Here is a 19,863-nt window from a genome sequence, read left to right as displayed (position 1 = left end):
TGGCTCCCTAAGAGATGTCAGTTTTTATAAATCAGTAGCATTCATTCAATGTGATATTATAGGAAAAGTTCAGTAATGGGCAACGAGATATTTAGGTTCCGGTTATAGCTCTTCTACTAGACTCAGTTCAGTTGCTCAGTTGTGTCCGACTCTCTGCGACCCCGTGAATCGCAGCACACCAGGCCTCCCTGTCCATCTCCAACTCCTGGAGTTCACTCAGATTCTACTAGACTAGGTATATTCATATCCTATTTTGTGTTCTGTGTTGTGCCTGACTCTTTGCGACCCTATGGGCTTGCAGTCTCCTCTGTCCATGGGATTTCCCAGGCAAGAATACTGGAGTGGATTGCCATTTCTCCCTCCAGGCTACCCCTACCCAGGCTCCTTTCCTATTACTGTTATGATAATTATTTACCACAAATGTAGTGGTGAAAAACAATATGAATTTATTATATTCCAGTTATGGAAATCAGGAGTTCCAAGTTAGTTTCACTGGGCCAAAATCAAGGTATCAACAAGCCTATGTTTATTTTGGACAACAGGAAAAGATCCACTTCCTTGCTTTTCCAAGGAAGACACCGCCCACATTCCTTAGCTCCTGGCTCCATTCTTCACCACTCTGTCTCCTCTGGTCTCCACTTAGGTTCTTACATCCTTTCTCTGATGCTCGAATTTGTTCCTTCCTTCTTGTGATTATGTTAGACATCTTCTGATAATCCAGGGTCATCTCTTCATCTCAAATCTGCCAAGTTCCTTGTGCCAAGTAAGCTATCATAGCCACAAGTTCTGGATATTAGGACTTTTGACTTTTTGGGGGTCATCATTCAATCCACTATACCAGAGATAGAAAACTGTAGCCTGTGGACTAGATCTGGCCTGTCACCTGTTTATGGAAATAAAATTGTATTGGAACACAGTAATATTCAACCTTCACATACTCTCTATGACTGCTTTCACACAAGTAAAGCAGAACTGGGTTACACCAGAGGTCATTTGGCCACAAAGCTTAAAATATTTAGTATAGTTCTCTTAGATAAAAATTTCTGACTCTATAACCAGAGTCACTGTCACCCTGAGCAAGTTACTTAATCTCGCCAAGTCTCATAGAATCATCTCTATGATGATTAAAAGAAGCTTAAAAGTAACTTTGGTTAGACAATACCCTATATATTTCTCTACACAAGTCACCTTTAAGATTAACCTGTCATTCAGCTTCTGCTGAAAACATGGGACTCAAAAGAGTTTATTGTCTCATGACACAGCTCTTGTTTATTTCAAACAACTCTAATCTGAGAAGGGTAGAAATCTTATTCTTCATATTAAGCAAAAATTTCATTCCTGTGATTTTCTCACCTGGTCTTATTTCTGCCTCTGGGGTCACAGAAGTAGCGTGCTTGCTTCTCCTTAAGAGTGCTTTAAGAATTTTAATCTATATTGAGACTTGAAAGTTATCATATTAATATAATGAGGAAGTTAAGGAAAGGACGACTAGAGCTTCTAGACGTAAATGTGTGAACACTGTTATTACAGTGAGTCTTCTGGGATTTCTTTTTCTTTGATATGTCTGGCGTTGGTGACCAGTGCGTCAGATGCGGTCTGCGTTCCCTGTGATAAGCTGGAACTGCCAGGCACCATAGCAAGCTCTTCTCTGGATGACAAGAATGTCCTCACCCTGGACTCAGTTGGTACTGTTGTCTGGATGCAAGGGAGTCACTGCCCAAGTCCAGCTCTTATGAACCCCTTTATTTGTAGGAAGGCTTCACTAGGGAGGGTGGACTGAACACTGTTGACCTCCTGCTTCTTGATGAGGCAATACCACTCACTTCCTCTCTGATAAGTCATGTGAGTACGGCTTTTGGCTCACACACAGAGGATTTCCTAGCCCCGATCCCCTCTTATAATTCTGGCTGTCATTTCTAGGAGAATCTGATATTACTAGTAGGCTGTGAAGAAAGGAAAACTAAGAACCTCAGACCACACATCCACTGCAGAGATTGAATAAAATCTTACCCGGGGGAAAACCAAACTCCTCTCGAGGGCACTTGTGGGGTCCTGCACAAAAGAAGCCAGCAGAGAACTCTTCTGGCCTTAGGGAGTCAGAGTTTCTACTTTTTTAAGGGCCAGCCCTTAAAAAAGAGTGGCCCCTTCCTTGTGGAGAGGCCAGCAGAGTGAAAGCTATGCCAATCAGAAAGGCTCAAAAGAGTTAAATTGTTATTAAAGCTACATGTCACATTCAGATTTATGGGGTGTCCTATGTCTAAAGTTTTCTAGTGCCTTATTCATTCTTTTATTCAACAATGGTTATCGAACACTTGCTGGTTGGTAGTCTTTGTGTTAGGAAAAGATGGAAGAAAACTCTTTGTCCAGTTTCCCCAATTCATCTTGAAGCTTCTTTCTCTTCTATTCTTTAATAATCATTAATAATGCTTGTCTAAAATCCCTCAGCAATTGAATGTCTCTTCCTCCTTTGTTCTGTATATTAAATGATGACTACATCATCCACCATTTCAACAAATTAGAAAGCTAGGAATAACTCTAGGCCCTTCTTCCCTTCTCCTTTCAATTTGTCCACCCCATCCTACTGATTTTATGTACTAAACATTTCTCAAATTTATCCTGCCCCTTCCCACTGTCAGCGTTGCACCTAATCTGGCATTATCTTACCTCTTTTCACTTTCCAGCATTATGTCACCACCTTCCTATTCAGAATTTAAGTAACAAATTTTTGAATTATTTAAAATTTCATACACTCTCCTGCTGTGTCTTGTCTCTATTTTCTCCCCTCCCTGTTTGCCTGGCTTACTCCAGTCCATCTTTTCATATTTAGCCTACGCATCTCTAAGATTCCCCTATATTACTTCTTTCCCATCCTTTTCCACCAAACTGCCCCTTCCTGTGTCCCCCAAAAGTCTGCATACATCTTTGTTAATGCTCTCTCCACTTTTCATTTCTCACTAGACTGTGAGCTCCTTGAAAACAAGGACAGCTCTGTCTTATTCATCTTTATGTCCTGCTGCAGTCCTGTAACATAGTTGGCCCTCAGTGAACATTATTGATGTTAGTCAATATCTTTAAATCAATTTGATGGTACCTTTGAGGCCCCAGACAGAAGAGAGTTCTCCAAAGAGAAACATCAGTAAAGTTATCTTTATCCTGGATCGTATCCATGGACCCCCTCTTGTCGTAGCTCTTCCTCACATGATGAAGTTTCTGATAGGGAAATCCAGTATTGAAACACATCCCCTTCATTCATACTGATGTTTCTGAGCAGGAGTAAGTAAGATAACTCCTTTTTTTTTTACTGTTTGCCCAAATGGAAGAGGCTCCCTAGAAAGGAAAATATATGAGGTTTGAGATTTAAGAGACTGAAGCCAATGAATTTCTTTCCCATTGAATTCAGCCAACACTGGGGTAACATAAGGGCCCATGCAGAACTGTAATAGCACAGAGCTAGCAGACATTAGCAGTGCTTTCCTGCTATTTTGTTTACCATAATGAACTGGTCAATAAACATCACAAATTGTTTATCTATATAAATCTTGACAGATTACTCTTTATGAAATCCATTTAGCAAGTGAGGTTTTCCCATAAGGATGAAAAATGAAGATTTTAAACAGATTGCGGGAGAAGCCCTAGCTGTACCAGGAGAGTCAGTGTAATAAAGGTTTCTTTATATTAATATTACAAAAACCATTTATCCTGACAAAATCAATATCACAATTCATCTTAGTTTGGTGTTTCTCTTTCTAAGCTTAAAATGTCTTTTTCTTTATTACACATAATTTTGTTTTAATAAATGTGAAATGTATTTCATTTAGGAGATGCTCTTGAGGAAGGATAACTTATAAAATGACATCAAACCTGTAGCTTATTTGCTAAGGAGTCTTGGAAATGTTTAAAATTATATTTGAGAGGTGGAGAAATTTACAGGAATCATTTTGCTTAAACTTTAATTACAAAATTATCCCCAGTGTCCTTTAGGCTAGAAACAACCTACAATATTCAGAAAAGTCTCCCGTAAACTTCATCCAGGTGAAAATCTCTCTTACTAAAGTCAAGCAATTATAAGAAGGCAGAGAAGTTACATATAAAAAGAGTTGAGATAAGAGACTGTGAAACCAGTAAGAGTCATATTTAGTTACTCAAAACACTAGTGGTTTCCTAAGAAACAGTTTATTTATTCCATTTGGATTTGGAACTTAATATCCCATGGATATTGACAGAGCTGACTTGGAGTTAAGCATGTAGCAGTTAGTGGGAAGAAAATAGATCTCCATCAAGGAAAGGAATTATACACTGAAAACTATTACTCTAAATGTACTGTATGGAAAATAAATGTGATTGTCTCATGAGTGAATGGTAATAAAAGCTGAAATACTCAAGAGACACTTATTCATGAGTGGTGTAGTGATATATATGTGCATTGAGAGAAGCTTGTCTCTTATTGTTTATGCTTACCAATATTATACTAACAGCCGACAAACAATATATTCTAAGTAATAGCATATAATGAAGTTAGGAGCAAATTAAATATTTTGTTGCTTCTGTAATTTCATTTTAATTTCCATGTATAATTTTCATCAGCTCTAATACTTAAATAGGCTATACAAGATATCTGTTTGAGATGGAATTCTGTCTACACATAAAGGACACACTGTAGTTGTTCAGAGGGGGAAAATGTACTCTTATCATGACAAAAAAGGGCAAACTACGGTATAGTAGTTTCCGAGACAAACTGTACTTTATTTATTCCCAAGGTGATATTGGTCCGTAAAACAAATTTGCAGCTTATTTAGCAGCCTTAGCTTTTATCAGCTTTTTTAAGGGTGTTGAATGATTACCCAGGAGATCACACAGTAAAAGCTGCAGTGAGATGAAGTAACTCTATCCATCCAGCATCTTTATTAGAAAATATAGGTGAAGCCATGCTCTTCATGTTGTTTTCAATGTGCCCTATGCAAAGCTCCTCTTTAAAGGTCGTGGTCTTCTTATGTGTGATGTTTTGCTTAATGCTTCATGCTGTGCTGGGCTGGGCTGTGCTTAGTTGCTCAGTCATGTCTGACTCTTTGCAGCCCCATGGACTGTAGCCTGCCAGGCTCCTCAGTCCATGAGGATTCTCCAGGAAAGAATACTGAAGTGGGTTTCCATGCCCTTCTCCAGCAGATCTTCCCAACCCAGGGATCGAACCCAGGTCTTGCACTTTGCAAGTAGATTCTTTACCATCTGAACCACCAGGGAAGCCCTAAGGCTTCATGGTGGTACCATCCCAATCTATGACATTAACATGCACTGAGTGAAAAATTCACTCTGAAGAAACAAGTCTTAGTTACTATCATGGTAAAAATGCCAAGACTGATTTTTACAATCAACTTTGAGTCCAAGAAATTCAAGTTGAAATGAAGTTCTTTCATTCTGTTTGTATCAATAGCATCTTTTCATAGATCAGAATAATGCTCTATTCTCTCATCATTTTGGGTAAATGAGTTTAATACAAAAGTTAAAAATGATATATAACATACATAAGGCATCAGCAGTATTTGAACATATTTTCCGCAAACTGTTTTCTTAGCAAAATTTAATCTTTATAAAATGATATAATTTTGACTCTTTAAAAGACTGTAGGATTACAAGACTTTTAGGGGGAGCAGTAATTATCAGATCCAGTTTTCTGTTTCACAGCCTGAAAGATACTTAAAGAGATAATTTTATGGGTGCGCGTTCAGTCACTCAGCCATGACCTGCTCTTTGAAATCCCATGAGCTACAGCCTGCAAGGCTCCTCTGTCCATGGGGTTCTCCAGAGAATACTGGAGTGGGTTGTCATTTCCTCCTCCAGGATGGGTATCGAATCTTAATTTTTAGCTGTTGGGAGACCTGCTTTTGTGAGGATGAGAAGTTTACAGTGTTTTTAACAGAGCAACTAGTATGCAAAATAAGTCACAAGATGTATCATTGCATATAAAGAAGCAATATAACACTTTCTTGCTATTAATTAATGTACAAAGAGAAGGCTTTGTAGAGATTTTATTGTGAATAGCATTTTTGATAAAGGCAGCTTTCTGTTTTATTTTGTGTTTGTTTAGCTGAAGAATCTTTTTCAATATACCAGCTAAAACAGATTATTTTATTCCACAGTATTATCAATAGATGTAACGTTTCCCATGCTAATCAAAGCGTTATTTTCTTTAATGGTTTATGTATTTTCAGATGTCAGCCTTGCAATTGTCATCTCTCAGGAGCCTTAAATGAAACCTGTCACTCAGTCACAGGCCAGTGTTTCTGTAAACGATTTGTTACTGGATCAAAGTGTGATACCTGTGTTCCCAATGCAAGCCATTTGGATATCAGCAACCCATTGGGCTGTAGCAAAAGTAAGTGAACTCTAGTCCGTGTATGAGGCAACATCACACAGGGCAGTGTCTCATTAATTTCTTCATTGAGAACCCATCAGAAAGGCTTAGGTACTATGTGGAGAATTTAAGTGAGAAATGAAAAAACAAACAAACAAACCACTAAACGAAATTGGGGTTCGTTTCCTTGATTGGAGCACTGAATATGGCAATTATCTGAGTAGTGGGAAATTTACAATGGTCTGTTGGAATGGTATTGCTAGCAAGGTGACGATAGTCTTGGTTTACCCCAGACTGAAGGTTTTCCCAGAATGTGAGACTTCCCATGTAAAATTTAGGATAGCATTGTGAAACCGATATGACTGGTTACCTTGCCACTTAAGAACATTTCCAGGTGATTTCTATAGGAAATGGAAGATTTATACTTATTTGTTGTGAGTTTTATGTCCTTCTATCCTCCCAGTTTTATGGACACTATGCTACTATTAGATGTTTATTGATATTGTAGCAATTATTATCATTATTTATCACCGCATGTTACTCACGTATTTGATATTCCTGTCTTTCTACTTTAAGTTGTATTAGTTGTATCAACATCTCTCACATTTTTGCTTTAATTCTTAGAAGCCAAAAGTTACATCATAGTGTCTTTTGACTTTTCAACATTATTCTTTAGTGCCTTGAAGTGACTTCTCAAGGTCACTTGAAATATGCTACAATTTCTTAGTATATTGGTGATTTCTTTATATTTACTTCAAGATAGTATATCCTTGCCTTTTCCAGAATGGCCAAGGAATGCCTATTAGGAACATGTGTAAGGATTCCTCAATAATATAATGCACATTGCATTTCCTGCATTCCTCAATATATAATTCCTCAATAATGTAAGGAATAAGGGTTCCTCAATAATATAATGCACAATGCATTTCCTCCTTGAGGTATCCTGAGACCATATCATGAGTCACAATGCTAGGAAACGCCACAAGTCCAGACAAATCATCATAAACAAGCATGCCTGGAAGAGTGCATTCTATATTCAAGGGAGAGACAGAGAAGTAATAAGATGTTGAGTTCCACAGCAACTATACTAGATTTTGAGGTAGTGAAAGGCAGGGTGTAACTAATAATTAAAAAGACATATTCAGCTTTTGTACCTGTGTGTTTTATCTTCAGTATCCTGTGTTTCATTGATCTCTCTGGATTTTAAGATAAGTAAAACCATAGGTATTTATGCTAAACTTGGGAAAGGAGTGTAGTAATTGCCTTTGTGTATAAATATAGTCTCAATACCAATCTGGATTCACTGAACATTTAATTAATATTTATTGTTCATTGATCAGCTATAGAATTGATTGATTTGTGAGCAACAGAAATTCTAGCATATTTCCTTGGTCGCCAGTCATAGAAATCATTTATAATAGAATTGTGACAGTTTTACATTCACATATGGAATCATAGCAGTTTTTCGATCAGTTCTGCCACCAACGTTATATGAAAATATAAGCACCTGCTCCATTTTCACTACCTGTGCTCACACCTGAGACACAGTCTAGGGATTACACCTCAGGCAAAAGTGGATGGTCTGGTCACAAAACCTGGCCTACATTTCTTAGCAGTGGTAGACATTCACTTTTATGTTAAGATTTTTCTTCTCTGGGCTAGATACTTTTAGTCTTTCCAAATACTTTCAATTCGTAATAGTTAAAAAAAATTGCATATTTATAATCACTCTTTTCTGGATATGGTCCTTTTGACTTTCTATCTCTTTATTTATTTATTTATTTATTTTTATTTTTAAATTTTAAAATCTTTAATTCTTACATGCGTTCCCAAACATGAACCCCCCTCCCACCTCCCTCCCCATAACATCTCTCTGGGTCATCCCCATGCACCAGCCCCAAGCATGCTGTATCCTGCGTCAGACATAGACTATCTCTTTAAAATTGTAATCCTTAGTATGGAACATGTTCGTCAAGCTTCTTATGGTGGTGATTTTGCTGCATCTATTTTAGGCCGGGGTTTCACAATGTTTATAAAACAAAGTTGGAAGCTCAGCATCAACAGAGGTAATGCATGTAAAAAATTAGATAGGATTCCTGCCTGTAAAGAAGCACAAAGCACAGTCAAGAAGCATGATGAACACAGTGAGAATAAAAAGGCGTAAATGAAGGGTGCAGAAAAGGGCTAACTGTGGGATGAATGTGAAGGAGGCTGCTTTCTGTCCTGTTCCATGTTGATTTTCCTGTGATCCTGGTTTTTTTTATCCCAGCAACGGCCAGAACAACCAACTGCACAAAGATAGGATGCTATTGAAAGGAACGTAGTGCTATCTATTGTTGAAACTGTGAACTACCTCGGGTGTGTATTTTTCTGTGTCCGACTAATTTCAAGAATGCTATTTGGGAACCACAGTATTGTAACTATTTTCTTTTACATGGCCGTAGCCATTGACAAAAGCTTAGTGATATCATCTGTGATCTTTTTTAAGACAGAGAATCAGGGTGGGAATCCTAGGATATACTTTCTAGAATGCAGGAGAATTGAATTAAACTAGTTAGACCTTCTCTCATAATCTTACTTATTATGTGATTTAGTTCTTTCCTGTGAATAACTGTTTTATGCTTTTAAAATGATAGTCATTCTCTTTGATACAGAGACAGAAACAAGGTTTTAAAGAGTTCTGCTTTCTGAATGCTTTCCTACTGAATGATATACCATTTGCCCTAAACTTCTGGCTCTGAATTTAACTAAACAAACACATATACTTATGTATGCACAGGTCATATATGTACTTAAATCTTTTTTATATCAACTCACATTTATATTTATTCTTGGTTATTTAGCAGTCTTCTTGCACATTTTTCTCTCTACTCTCAGAGAGGATCCCATAGTTTTCCTTTTAAAACTATTTTATTGTGATAAAATATGCATGCATTAAGTTTACCATATTAAATATTTTTAAATGTACAGTTTGGTGATGTTAGATACTTTCATAATGGTGTGCAGCCATGACTACCATCCATCTCTGTTAACTCTCTTCTACTTGTGAAACTGAAACTCTATACCCATTAAGCAATAATCTCCTTCCCCCGCATTATCCCCTACCTCCTGGCTACCATAATTTTACTTTCTGTCTCTATGATTTTTAATAATCTAAGTATTTCACATAAGGAAGATCATAAAGTATTTGCCTTTTTGTTACTTTTGTTAGGTATTCTGCTTATTTCACTTAGCATATGTCCTACAGGTTTATCCATATTTGAGCATATGCCAGAATTACCTTCCTTATAAGACTGAACCATATCCCATGACATGTATATACCACCTTTTGCTCACCAATTCATCTGTTAATACACAGATACTACGAAGCGACTTAGCAGCAGCAGCAGCAGCATGCTTTAGTTGCTATCATGCTTTAGCTGTTTTGAGTAATGTTGCTATGAATATGGGTGTACAAAAATCTCTTCAAGATTCTGCTTTCAATTCTACTGGGTATATTCTCAGAAGTGAAATTGCTGAATCTACTTTTAAGTAAAAGTAATTCTACTTTTACTTTTTGGAGGAAGCTGCTTTTCACAACAGCTTTACCGTTTTACATTCTTGCCAACAGTGCACAAGGATTCCATTTTCCCTACCATTGTCAAGAATTTTTTCCCATTTATTTAAAGTAGCCTTCCTAATAATATAAATGTTATCTCATTGTAATTTTGTAGAGTCAATGGTTACTGATATTCAGCACCTTTTCATGTGCTTATTGGTTACTTGCGTAGATTCTCTGACAAATATCTACTCAAGTACTTTGCCCTTTCTTTTGAATTTTTTGTTATTTTTGTTGAGTTTTAGGAGTTCCATATATTTTATGGATGCTGATCTCTTGCCAGGTATATGATTTGCAAATATTTTCTTTTATTCTGTGGGTTGCCTTTTTAATCTGTTGATAGTGTCTTTGGTGAGCAAATTTTAAAATTTTTGATGGCCTCCTATTTGTCTGTTTTTTTTTTTCTTTTGTTACCTGTGCTTTTAACATGTGAGAAATCATTGCCAAACTCAATGTTGCAAAGCCTTTTCTCTGAGTTTTCTTATTAGAATCTTATAGTTTTAGGTCTTACATTTAAATCTTTAATCTATTTCAGTTAATTTTTATAGATGGTGTTAGGTAAGGATCCATCTACATTCCTTTTGCATGTGGGTGTCCAGTTTTCTGAGTTTCATGAATAGACTTTATTACCCCTATTGTATGGTCTTGGCTTCCTTGTCAGAAATCATTTGACCGTGTAGGTGGGTTTTTATTTCTGGACTCTATTCCCTTGGTTTATACATCTGTCTTTATTCCAGGGCCACATTATTTGATTACTGTAGCTTTGTTGTATGTTTGATATAAAAAGTATACATCTTCCAGTTTTGTTCTTTTTCCAGATTGTTTTGATTATTTTTGAGTCCCTTAAGATTGCATATGGACTTAGAGTATTTCCTACTCTTGTAAAAAATGTCACTGAGATTTTGACAAAGATTCTATTAAATTTGTAGATTTCTTTGGGTAGTATTGGTGTTCAACAATTTTAAATCTTCTAATCCATGATTGGGTGTGTTTCCATTCCTTTATGTCATCTTTAATTTCTTTCAATAAAGTTTTATAATTTTTGGTGTGTCTTTCATCTCCTTGATTAATTCCTAAAGATTCTTTTTGATGCTATCATAAATAATTGTTTTCATAATTTTCTTTCCAGATTTTTCATTGTTAGTGTATAGAGATACTATGGACTTTTGTTTGCCATGCCTACTGTTCAGTTGTGTCTGACTCTTTTGCAACCCCATGTACTGAACTGAACTGTACTGTAGTCTACCAGGCTCCTCTGTCCATGGAATTTTCCAGACAAGAATTCTGGAGTGGGTTGCCATTTCCTCCTCCAGAGGATCTTCCTGAACCAGGGATTGAACCCATGTCTCATGCATCTCCTGCACTGGCAACAGATTCTTTACCACTGAGCCACCTGGAAAGCCCACTGATTTTTGTTTATTGACTTTGTATTATATTTTGCAGCATTGCTTAATTTGTAAGCTCTAAATGTTTTTGTGTGTGTGTGTGTGGAATCTTTAGGGTTTTCTACATAAAAGATCATCTATAAACAAAGATAATTTTCCTTTTTGATTTGGGAGTCTTTTATTTTTCTTTCATGTCTAATAGCTCTGGCTAGAACTTGCAGTACTATATTGATTGAATAGAAATGATGACAGCAGGAATCCTTGTGTTGTTCCTGATCCTTGAGAAAAAGCTTTAAGTCTTCAACCATTGAGTGTGATATTTGCTGAAGGTTTTTCATATATGAATTTTACTATTTTCCTTCTATTCCAGTTCATTTATTTATTTTTTGAAAGGGTGTGACTTTTATCAAATTGTTTTCCTGTATCAGTTGGGGTGATTATGTGGTTTAATTTTTCCTCATTCTGTTAATGTGGTGTGTTGATTGATCAATTTCTGTGTGTTGAAACATCTTTGCATTTCAGGAATAAGTCCTACTTGATCATGGTATATAATCATCCCAATATATTGCTAAATTTCATCTGCTAGTACTTTATTGAGGATATTTTCATCGATTCATGAGATATATTGTTCTGTAGTTGTCTTTTCTTTTGCCTTTTTCTGGCTTTGGCAGCAGGGAAATATTGGCTTCAGAGACTGAGTTAGGAAGGGTTCCCTCCTCTTCAAATATTTGGAAAAGTTTGAGAAGAATTGGTATTGGTTTTTATTTAGTTTGATATGCTTTACCAAATAATTCATTAAGTCCAGGACTTTTCTTTGTTGCAAGATTTTGATTACTGATTCAATTTCATTACTAATACAGGTCTATTCAGATGCTTTATTTCTTTGTGATTTAGTCTTGGTAAGTTTTGTCTTTCTAGGAATTTGTCCTTTTCATTGAGATTATCCAGTTTGTTGGTGCACAACATTATGAAGATGTTTCATATCACTTAACTATACATTTAAAAATGGTTAACTTACTAAATTTTATGTTATATATATTTTACCACAGTAAAATTGCTTTAAGGAAAGCTATAGGATCCTCTGTAACTAGAGATTTAAAAATGTGAATGATAAAAAAGGATAAATATAAATGTGAGTTGAATATAAAAAAAAGATTTAAGTACATATGTAACCTATGCATATATAAATATCTGACTGATTACAAAAAGGGTAAGAAGAGAAAAATAAAAGGATAGAGTACTGGCTTTTAAATTCTTCTTAAAGTCCTTTTGATCTCTGAGGGGAGTACTTGCAGTAGTGCAGGTGGTTGAACAATGGGCACTGTCCTTTTTGTCTGCAACTCTGTGATAAAAAGTAACAATCAGCAATCAGAGCACAGATTCCCAGTATTTGGACAAAAGGGTCTTTTTGCCCACTCTGGTTCCTGCAGGCTGTGTGTACTCTGTTCCAGAAACATGTGCACAGTTTCCTTTCAAGGAGCGGGGGTGGGAGATGGGTTCTTCTACTGTGCAAAGAGCTGAAATTGATCAAAATTAACCGCAATTTACCATTCAACCCTTCCCCTAGAAGTTGCAAGCCTTCAATAGACTCCAGAATTCCAAGGTAGTTATATTAGATTCTGCCAGTGCAAATTGTTGTCTTGGTGGGAAAACAGATTCTTGGTTCTTCTTACGCTGCCATCTTCCCAGAAACCTATCAATCTCTTATTATATTAACAGCTTTATTGAACTATGACTTATATATCATAAATTTAACCATTTTAAGTCTACGGTTTGTTGAATATTAGCAAATTTATTGTTGTGCAAGCATAACTATAATCTAGTCATAAAATATTTCTATCACTTCAGAAAAGTTCCCATGTACCAAATTTCAGTCAATTCGCACTTCAACTTATAGCCTCAAGTAACTCATTATCTAGTTCCTGACACAATTTTGCCTATCTAAAATATTTTATAGAAATGAAATCATACAATATTTAGGTTTTTGTATCTGACTCCTTTCTCTTAGCACTGTATTTTTGAGATTCATCCATGTTTTTATTTATCTCAGTAGTTAATTCCTTTTAATTGTTGAGTAAGATACCATTTACTATCTATTTTTTAATCCATTGAGTTGTTGTGCATATAAATTGTTTCCAGTGTTTATCCATTATGAATAACACTATCATGAACACACGGGTACAAGTCTTCATATGGACGTGTTTTTATGTCTCTTAGATTTGTCTTAGAGTATAGTGAGTATATGGTGAGTGTGTTTTGAACTTTTTCGAAACTTTTAAGTTATTTACCATCATGGCTATACTATTTTGCATTTCTACCTACAATTTTTGGGAGATCCAGTTTCTCTATGACCTCAGCAGTATTGACCATGTATCATTATGGACTTCCCTGGAGGCTCAGATGGTAAAGAATCTGCCTGCAATGCAGATAGACCTGGGTTCTATCCCTGTGTTGGGAAGATTTCCTGGAGAAGGGAATGGTTACCTACTCCAGTATTCTTGCCTGGAGAATCCCCACTGACAGAGAAACCTGGTAGGCTACAGTATATGGGGTTGCAAAGAGTCAGGCATGACTGAGTGACTTTCAATATATCATTATAGTCACTTTATGTGTGTGAGATAGTAGTATCTCATTGTAGTTTTAATTTGCATTTTATTTGTACTGATGAATGCTTTTGAGTATCTTTTCATGTTTTTATTTACTATTCCTGTGTTTTCTTTGTTAAAGTGTTTTTTTATGTCTTTTGCCCATGTTTTAATTGAGTTGCTTATCTTACTGAGTTAAAAATTTCTTTATATACTTGAGATACAAACTATAAATATTTCCTCCCATTTTGTGAATTATATTTAAAATTTTCTTAATGGTATGTTTTTAAATCCAAGAGCTTGTAATTGTGATGAAGTGTAATTTACCTGAGTTGCTTATCTTACTGAGTTAAAAAATTTCTTTATATACTTGAGATACAAACTATAAATATTTCCTCCCATTTTGTGAATTATATTTAAAATTTTCTTAATGGTATGTTTTTAAATCCAAGAGCTTGTAATTGTGATGAAGTGTAATTTACCAGTTAATTTTTTTGTTGGATCATAACTTTTTGCACTTTATATAAGAAATTTTTCTTGACCCAGTGCAACAAAGATTTTATCTTGCATCATCATACAAAATTTTGTATTATTAGCTTTTGCATTAGGTCTATGATTAGCTTCTTTCTTCTTTATTTCATTTTTATTTTTTGAAACATGGATATTCAAATGTTCCTTTAACATGCTTTTTAAAATGATTATTACCTTTCCTTATTAAACTATCCAGGTGTATAGGCAAAAAATCAACTGACCCAATGGCTAACATTATACTCATATTCACATAGTTCAGTTCAGTTACTCAGTGCGTCCGATACTTTGCGACCCATGAACTGCAGCATGCCAGGCCTCCCTGTCCATCACCAACTCCTGGAGCCTACACAAACTCATGTCCATTGAGTCAGTGATGCCATCCAAACATCTCATACTCTGTCATGCCCTTCTCCTCCTGCCCTCAATCTTTCCCAGCATCAGGGTCTTTTCAAATGAGTCAGCTCTTCACATCAGGTGGCCAAAGTATTGGAGTTTAAGCTTCAACATCAGTCCTTCCAATGAACACCCAGGACTGATTTCCTTTAGGATGGACTGGTTGGATCTCCTTGCAGTCCAAGGGACTCTCAACAGTCTTCTCCAATACCATAGTTCAAAAGCATCAGTTTTCCTTGATATCATACAAAAGTCATAGAAAAAAAAAAAAAAGGAAAAAGGTAGATCTGAGTTCTCCAAAATTCAAAATTTTGGCATCAAAATACACTATTAAGAGAAAAGACAACTCACAAAATGTGAGAAAATAATACAAACCAATATCTGATAGGGGATTGGTATCTAGAATATATAAAGAACTACAGCTCAACAACAAAAACCAAAGAATTTAATTTTAAAAAGGACAAAGGATTTAAATAAGCATTTTTAAAAGAAAATATACATATAGCCAATAAACACTTGAAAAGATACTCAATATCATTGCTTATTAGCGAAAGCAAACCAAAGCCACAATGGGATACCACTTTATATTCATTTGGATGCCCCATCTCAAAATAGGTAAAATAACAAGTTTGGCAAGGCTACAGAGAAATTGGTACAGTTATGCATTGCTGGTGTGTCTGTAAAATGGTACAGTCATTGTGGAAAATAGGTGATGCTTCCTAAAATGTTAAACACAGAATTACTATATAATCTAGCAATTTCTCCCCTTAGGTAAATACTCCTAAGAATTAAAAGCAGTAACTTAAGCAGATATATGTATACCAGTGTTCATGTAACAATAGTCACAATACTCAAAGGCAGAAAAAAACCTAAGTGTCCATCAAAAGATAAGTATATAAGAAGAATGTGATATATACATACAATTGAATATTATTCATCCATAAAAGTGAGTGAAATGCTAACATACATTATAATATGGTTCCCAGGGACAGAGGAGCCTGGTGGGCTCTGTAGTCCATGGGGTCACAAAGAGTCAAACACAACTTAGTGACTGAGCTTGCACAATATGGTTAAACTTTGAAAACATTATACTAAGCAGAATAAGTCAGACATGAAAAAAATATATTACATAACTGCATTTATATGAGTTACCTAGAATAGGCAAATTCATATACATACACAGGGCTTCCCAGGTGGTGCTACAGGTAAGGAAAAAAAACAACCCTTCTGCCAATGCAGGAGACACCAGAGATGTGGGTTCAGTCCCTGGGTTGGGAAGATCCCTTGAAGGAGGACATGGCAACCCACTCCAGTATTCTTGCCTGGAAAAGCCTATGGACAGAGAAGCCTGGAAGGCTGCAGTCCAGGAGGCTACAAAGAGTCGGATATGAGTGAGCACACACGTGATATACACATCAAAAGTCAAGTGGTCATTAACAGAGGCTGTGGGAGGGGAATGAAAAGTTGTTTAATGGGTAGAGAGTTTCTGTTTAGGATAATTAAAAAGTTTTAGAAATGAAAGCAGAATGGTTACAGAACATTCTAAATGTACTTAATGCCTCTAAAACATACTCTAAAAATGGCTAAAATGGTAAATTTTGTTATTTATATATTACCACATAAGAAGGTCAATTGACCATACTAAGTTCTCTCTCCTAGTCCATTTATCCTTTTGTCTCTTCTTATGCCATGCTATTTTGATTACTGTAGCTTTAGTCTTAATATCAGGACCAACTTCAATATTTATCACATAATTTACCCACATATTTGCCACTTGTGTTTTTTCCTACCCTCACATGATTCAATATGCTCTCTTTATCATTTCCTTTTAGCTTGAGGGATTATTTTATTATTTTCAATCTATATTCAGTATTTCTAGGTTTTGTAGGGCTAAATTGCTAACAATGAATTTTCTTAGTTTTTTAAAAAAAATATTGGAGAATATCTTTATTTTATCTTATTTTTGATGAGTAGTTTTTTCTAGATAGAGAATTCTTGGTACTAACTTTTTTTTTTTTTTAGGACTTTAAATATGTCACTTTACTACATTCGGCATCCATTGTTTCTGTAAGCCTTTAGTTGTATTTTCCTTTGGCTGTGTATGAATCATTTTTCTCTTGCTGCTTTTAAGTTTTTGTCTTTGTCCTTTTCAGGTTTGATTGTGCTGTGTTGAGGTCTGAATCACTTTGTGTGTATCCTGCTTGAATTCTTTATGCTTTATGGAACTGGAGATAAGTGTTTTAAATGGAATTTGAAAAGTTTGAGCCAATATTTCTTCAAATCTTTTTTCTCCTTTCTGTGTCTTTTCTCTCTTTTGTGGCTCATTCCTATTGCACATATGTTGGCCCATGGTATATTTGACATTTTCTCTCAGGTCTCTGAGGCTCTTCACTTTTGTTCATTTTTTTCTGTTATTTGGATTGGATAAGTCATATTGGTGTATCTTTAAGTTCTGTTTGTTGCTTTATATCAAGTTTACTGATTCTTGTGTTAATATGTATTTGTTCTGCTGGGTATTAGTTGCAGCAGGTAGGATCTTCAATCTCTTTTGCAGCACATGGGATCATTAGTTGTGACATGCAAGCTCTCAGTTGTGGCATGTGGGATTTAGTCCCCTGACCAAGAATCAAACCCAGGCTGCATTGGAAGCATGGAGTCTTACCCACTGGAGGACCATGGCAGTTTTTTTCTTCTTTCTCTTCTGATTTTTTTTCTTCTTTTATTTCAAATCTGCCATTGAGCCCTCTTTAGAGAACTTTCCATTTCAGTTATAGCTCAGTTGTTCATCTGGGTTTTGGTGTTTTTATGCATTCTGTTTCTCTATTGAAATTCCCTTCTTATTGAAACATAATTATCATATCTTCCTTTAATTTTTAGAACGTATTTATAATAGTTGCTTTGGCCCTCACAGGGAGACATTATTATGTTCTTATTATAAATGAGGAAAGGTGCAGAGCATCCGACTGAAATTTGGCTGTAATCATACAGTTACCAAAGTCCTAAAGCTGGGATATAGTCCCCAACTGATAGATGTAGTTACAATATTATATTTTCCTTCCTTAAAAGAGAGTCTACAGACAAATAACACTCTTTGCTATTTTGATTAATGAGTGTATGACCATTTTCTTAGAATCCTACTTTCAGCACAAAAAAGTGGGTTTAAGTCATCTCATGCCCAGGATTTCCAAATAATTATTCTTAGAGTGCCATCGAACTATCTAAACTTCAGGTCTTTGAACATTCTCATTTAAATGTCAAACAAGCACTATTCATTTATACTATGAAGTCAGACAAGATTGTTGTTAGAGATTGTCATAGAAAGTAATCAAATTTAAATATTTGAAAGAGCCTAGGTGTGTATGTATGTGTATGGTTGTATATATTGCCAAGGAAATTTGCATGCAATGCAAATCATTTTCTACATTCTTTGACATGGGACTGAAATATCTCTGTTTCGATCATCCCACAAAACCCTAAGACAGTGTTTCGCTATCTTATAAAGTAGTCTGAAGGTCAGTTTTGATTGTTCTAACTCTGAAATCTTTTGTGTTCCTGAGAGCATGCAGAGTTTTAGATGTAATCACTAATATTCTCTAAAAATATTATGTTGCCATGGATTATCAGTCTCTCTGAGAGTACTGTAGATGAGACAGTTCATGAGTTTTTGAAGTTCCACTAAGAAAAATTGGATTTAGAGCCCTAAATTAAATTCACTAAAAGTTCAGATATGCTGTCAGTATTAAACCAACCAAAGCGACTGTATTAAAATATGGCAGGTCTTTGAATTAAAAAATATAAGGTGCTATTTGGAAATAATTCTCTTTTTGTGTGTCATTTTGAGATTGTTAATACTCGTCTTATATCTAAATCGGCATACAGACATTTGGAATTTTAACATAACAATGTGGAAAGTGATAGTGAAAGTCACTCAGTTGTGTCCAACTTTTTACAGTCCATGGAATTCTCCAGGCCAGAATACTGGAGTGAGTAGATGTTCCTTTCTCTAGGGGATCTTCCCAACCCAGGAATCAAATAGGGGTCTCCTGCATTGCAGGCATATTCTTTACCAGCTGAGCTACCAGGGAAGCCCAACATAACAATGAACCGACCCCCCCCCCCCCGCCCCCTAAAAAAAGATAAAAGAGGAAGAATGAGAATGTATCTAGGTTGAATATTTTTCCTCAAAAATATTACTGTAGGTCTGGAGACATTGTCTTTAGGGAACCTATGTATAAGATATGGAATTTTACACATTTCAAGTTCAGTGGTCTTGATATACTTTCTTAAAATGTTATTATTCATCTATAGCATGGCTTTAAAGTGGAGTGTATGAGTACCAATGAATTAGTAATAGCTCTTTGAGAGTCTGGTGTGTAGGATGATTTAACATTGCTACTCTATCCTTCTAACTGTATTCAGTCCCCCAAGATTTGGTATGGTCCGTGTCAGCAGGTCCTCTTGCTCCATGAGTTTCAGTTGGCTTCAGCTACAAGTAGGAACCTTCCAATCATCTGGAAGAGGACTGGAAGAAAGGGAAGTCAGAATATTTAATCCCTAGCCTCCTGACTCAATGTAGGGGTGGCCTTGAGCTAGCACTGCCCTTCAGCGAGTGGTCAAATGATGTTCTTCTCACATCCCTCTGTGTCCTGAGAGCTGTGTCCCTTTGAGCTAGGTATAAGAGTAGGAAAAGCTGACATAGCAGGCTTGAATGCTTATCTTCAGAAAGATTTGCTCACAAAGTTGGCAGTTGGTGGCCATCTGGGAACTTGGATTTTTCTTAGCATTTCCCACCATCCTCAGAATTGTTGAGTGGCTCACTGTCCCTTAAATTTTGCATAAATGACATGGTTTTTGCTTAACACCTGCTTTCCTTCTGGGAATCTGAAATTATGGTATGTGGGAGATAGAGTCTGCCTATCATGAATGGTTTCCAGTATGAACTCTGGGCGTTGAGTGTCTAATCAGCTTCCCTGGTTGGCAACATTTCATGTGTGTGTTCATGTCTTGCTGGGGGAATTGAAC

At 35.9% G+C, this 19,863-nt stretch overlaps 1 protein-coding gene across 1 annotated transcript in view; it reads left to right on the top strand.

The window, feature by feature from the left end:
• USH2A (usherin) overlaps nucleotides 1-19,863 on the top strand; it is a 983,289-nt gene that overhangs the window by 261,072 nt on the left and 702,354 nt on the right. The window contains exon 16 of the mRNA XM_060396021.1: nucleotides 6,207-6,370. Coding sequence (XP_060252004.1) covers nucleotides 6,207-6,370 — 164 coding nt within the window. The remainder of the gene's footprint in view (nucleotides 1-6,206; nucleotides 6,371-19,863) is intronic.

This window comes from Ovis aries, chromosome 12, assembly GCF_016772045.2.
Source record: "Ovis aries strain OAR_USU_Benz2616 breed Rambouillet chromosome 12, ARS-UI_Ramb_v3.0, whole genome shotgun sequence".
In the NCBI taxonomy this organism is placed as follows: domain Eukaryota; kingdom Metazoa; phylum Chordata; class Mammalia; order Artiodactyla; family Bovidae; genus Ovis; species Ovis aries.
This window is presented reverse-complemented; position numbering and strand designations above follow the sequence as displayed.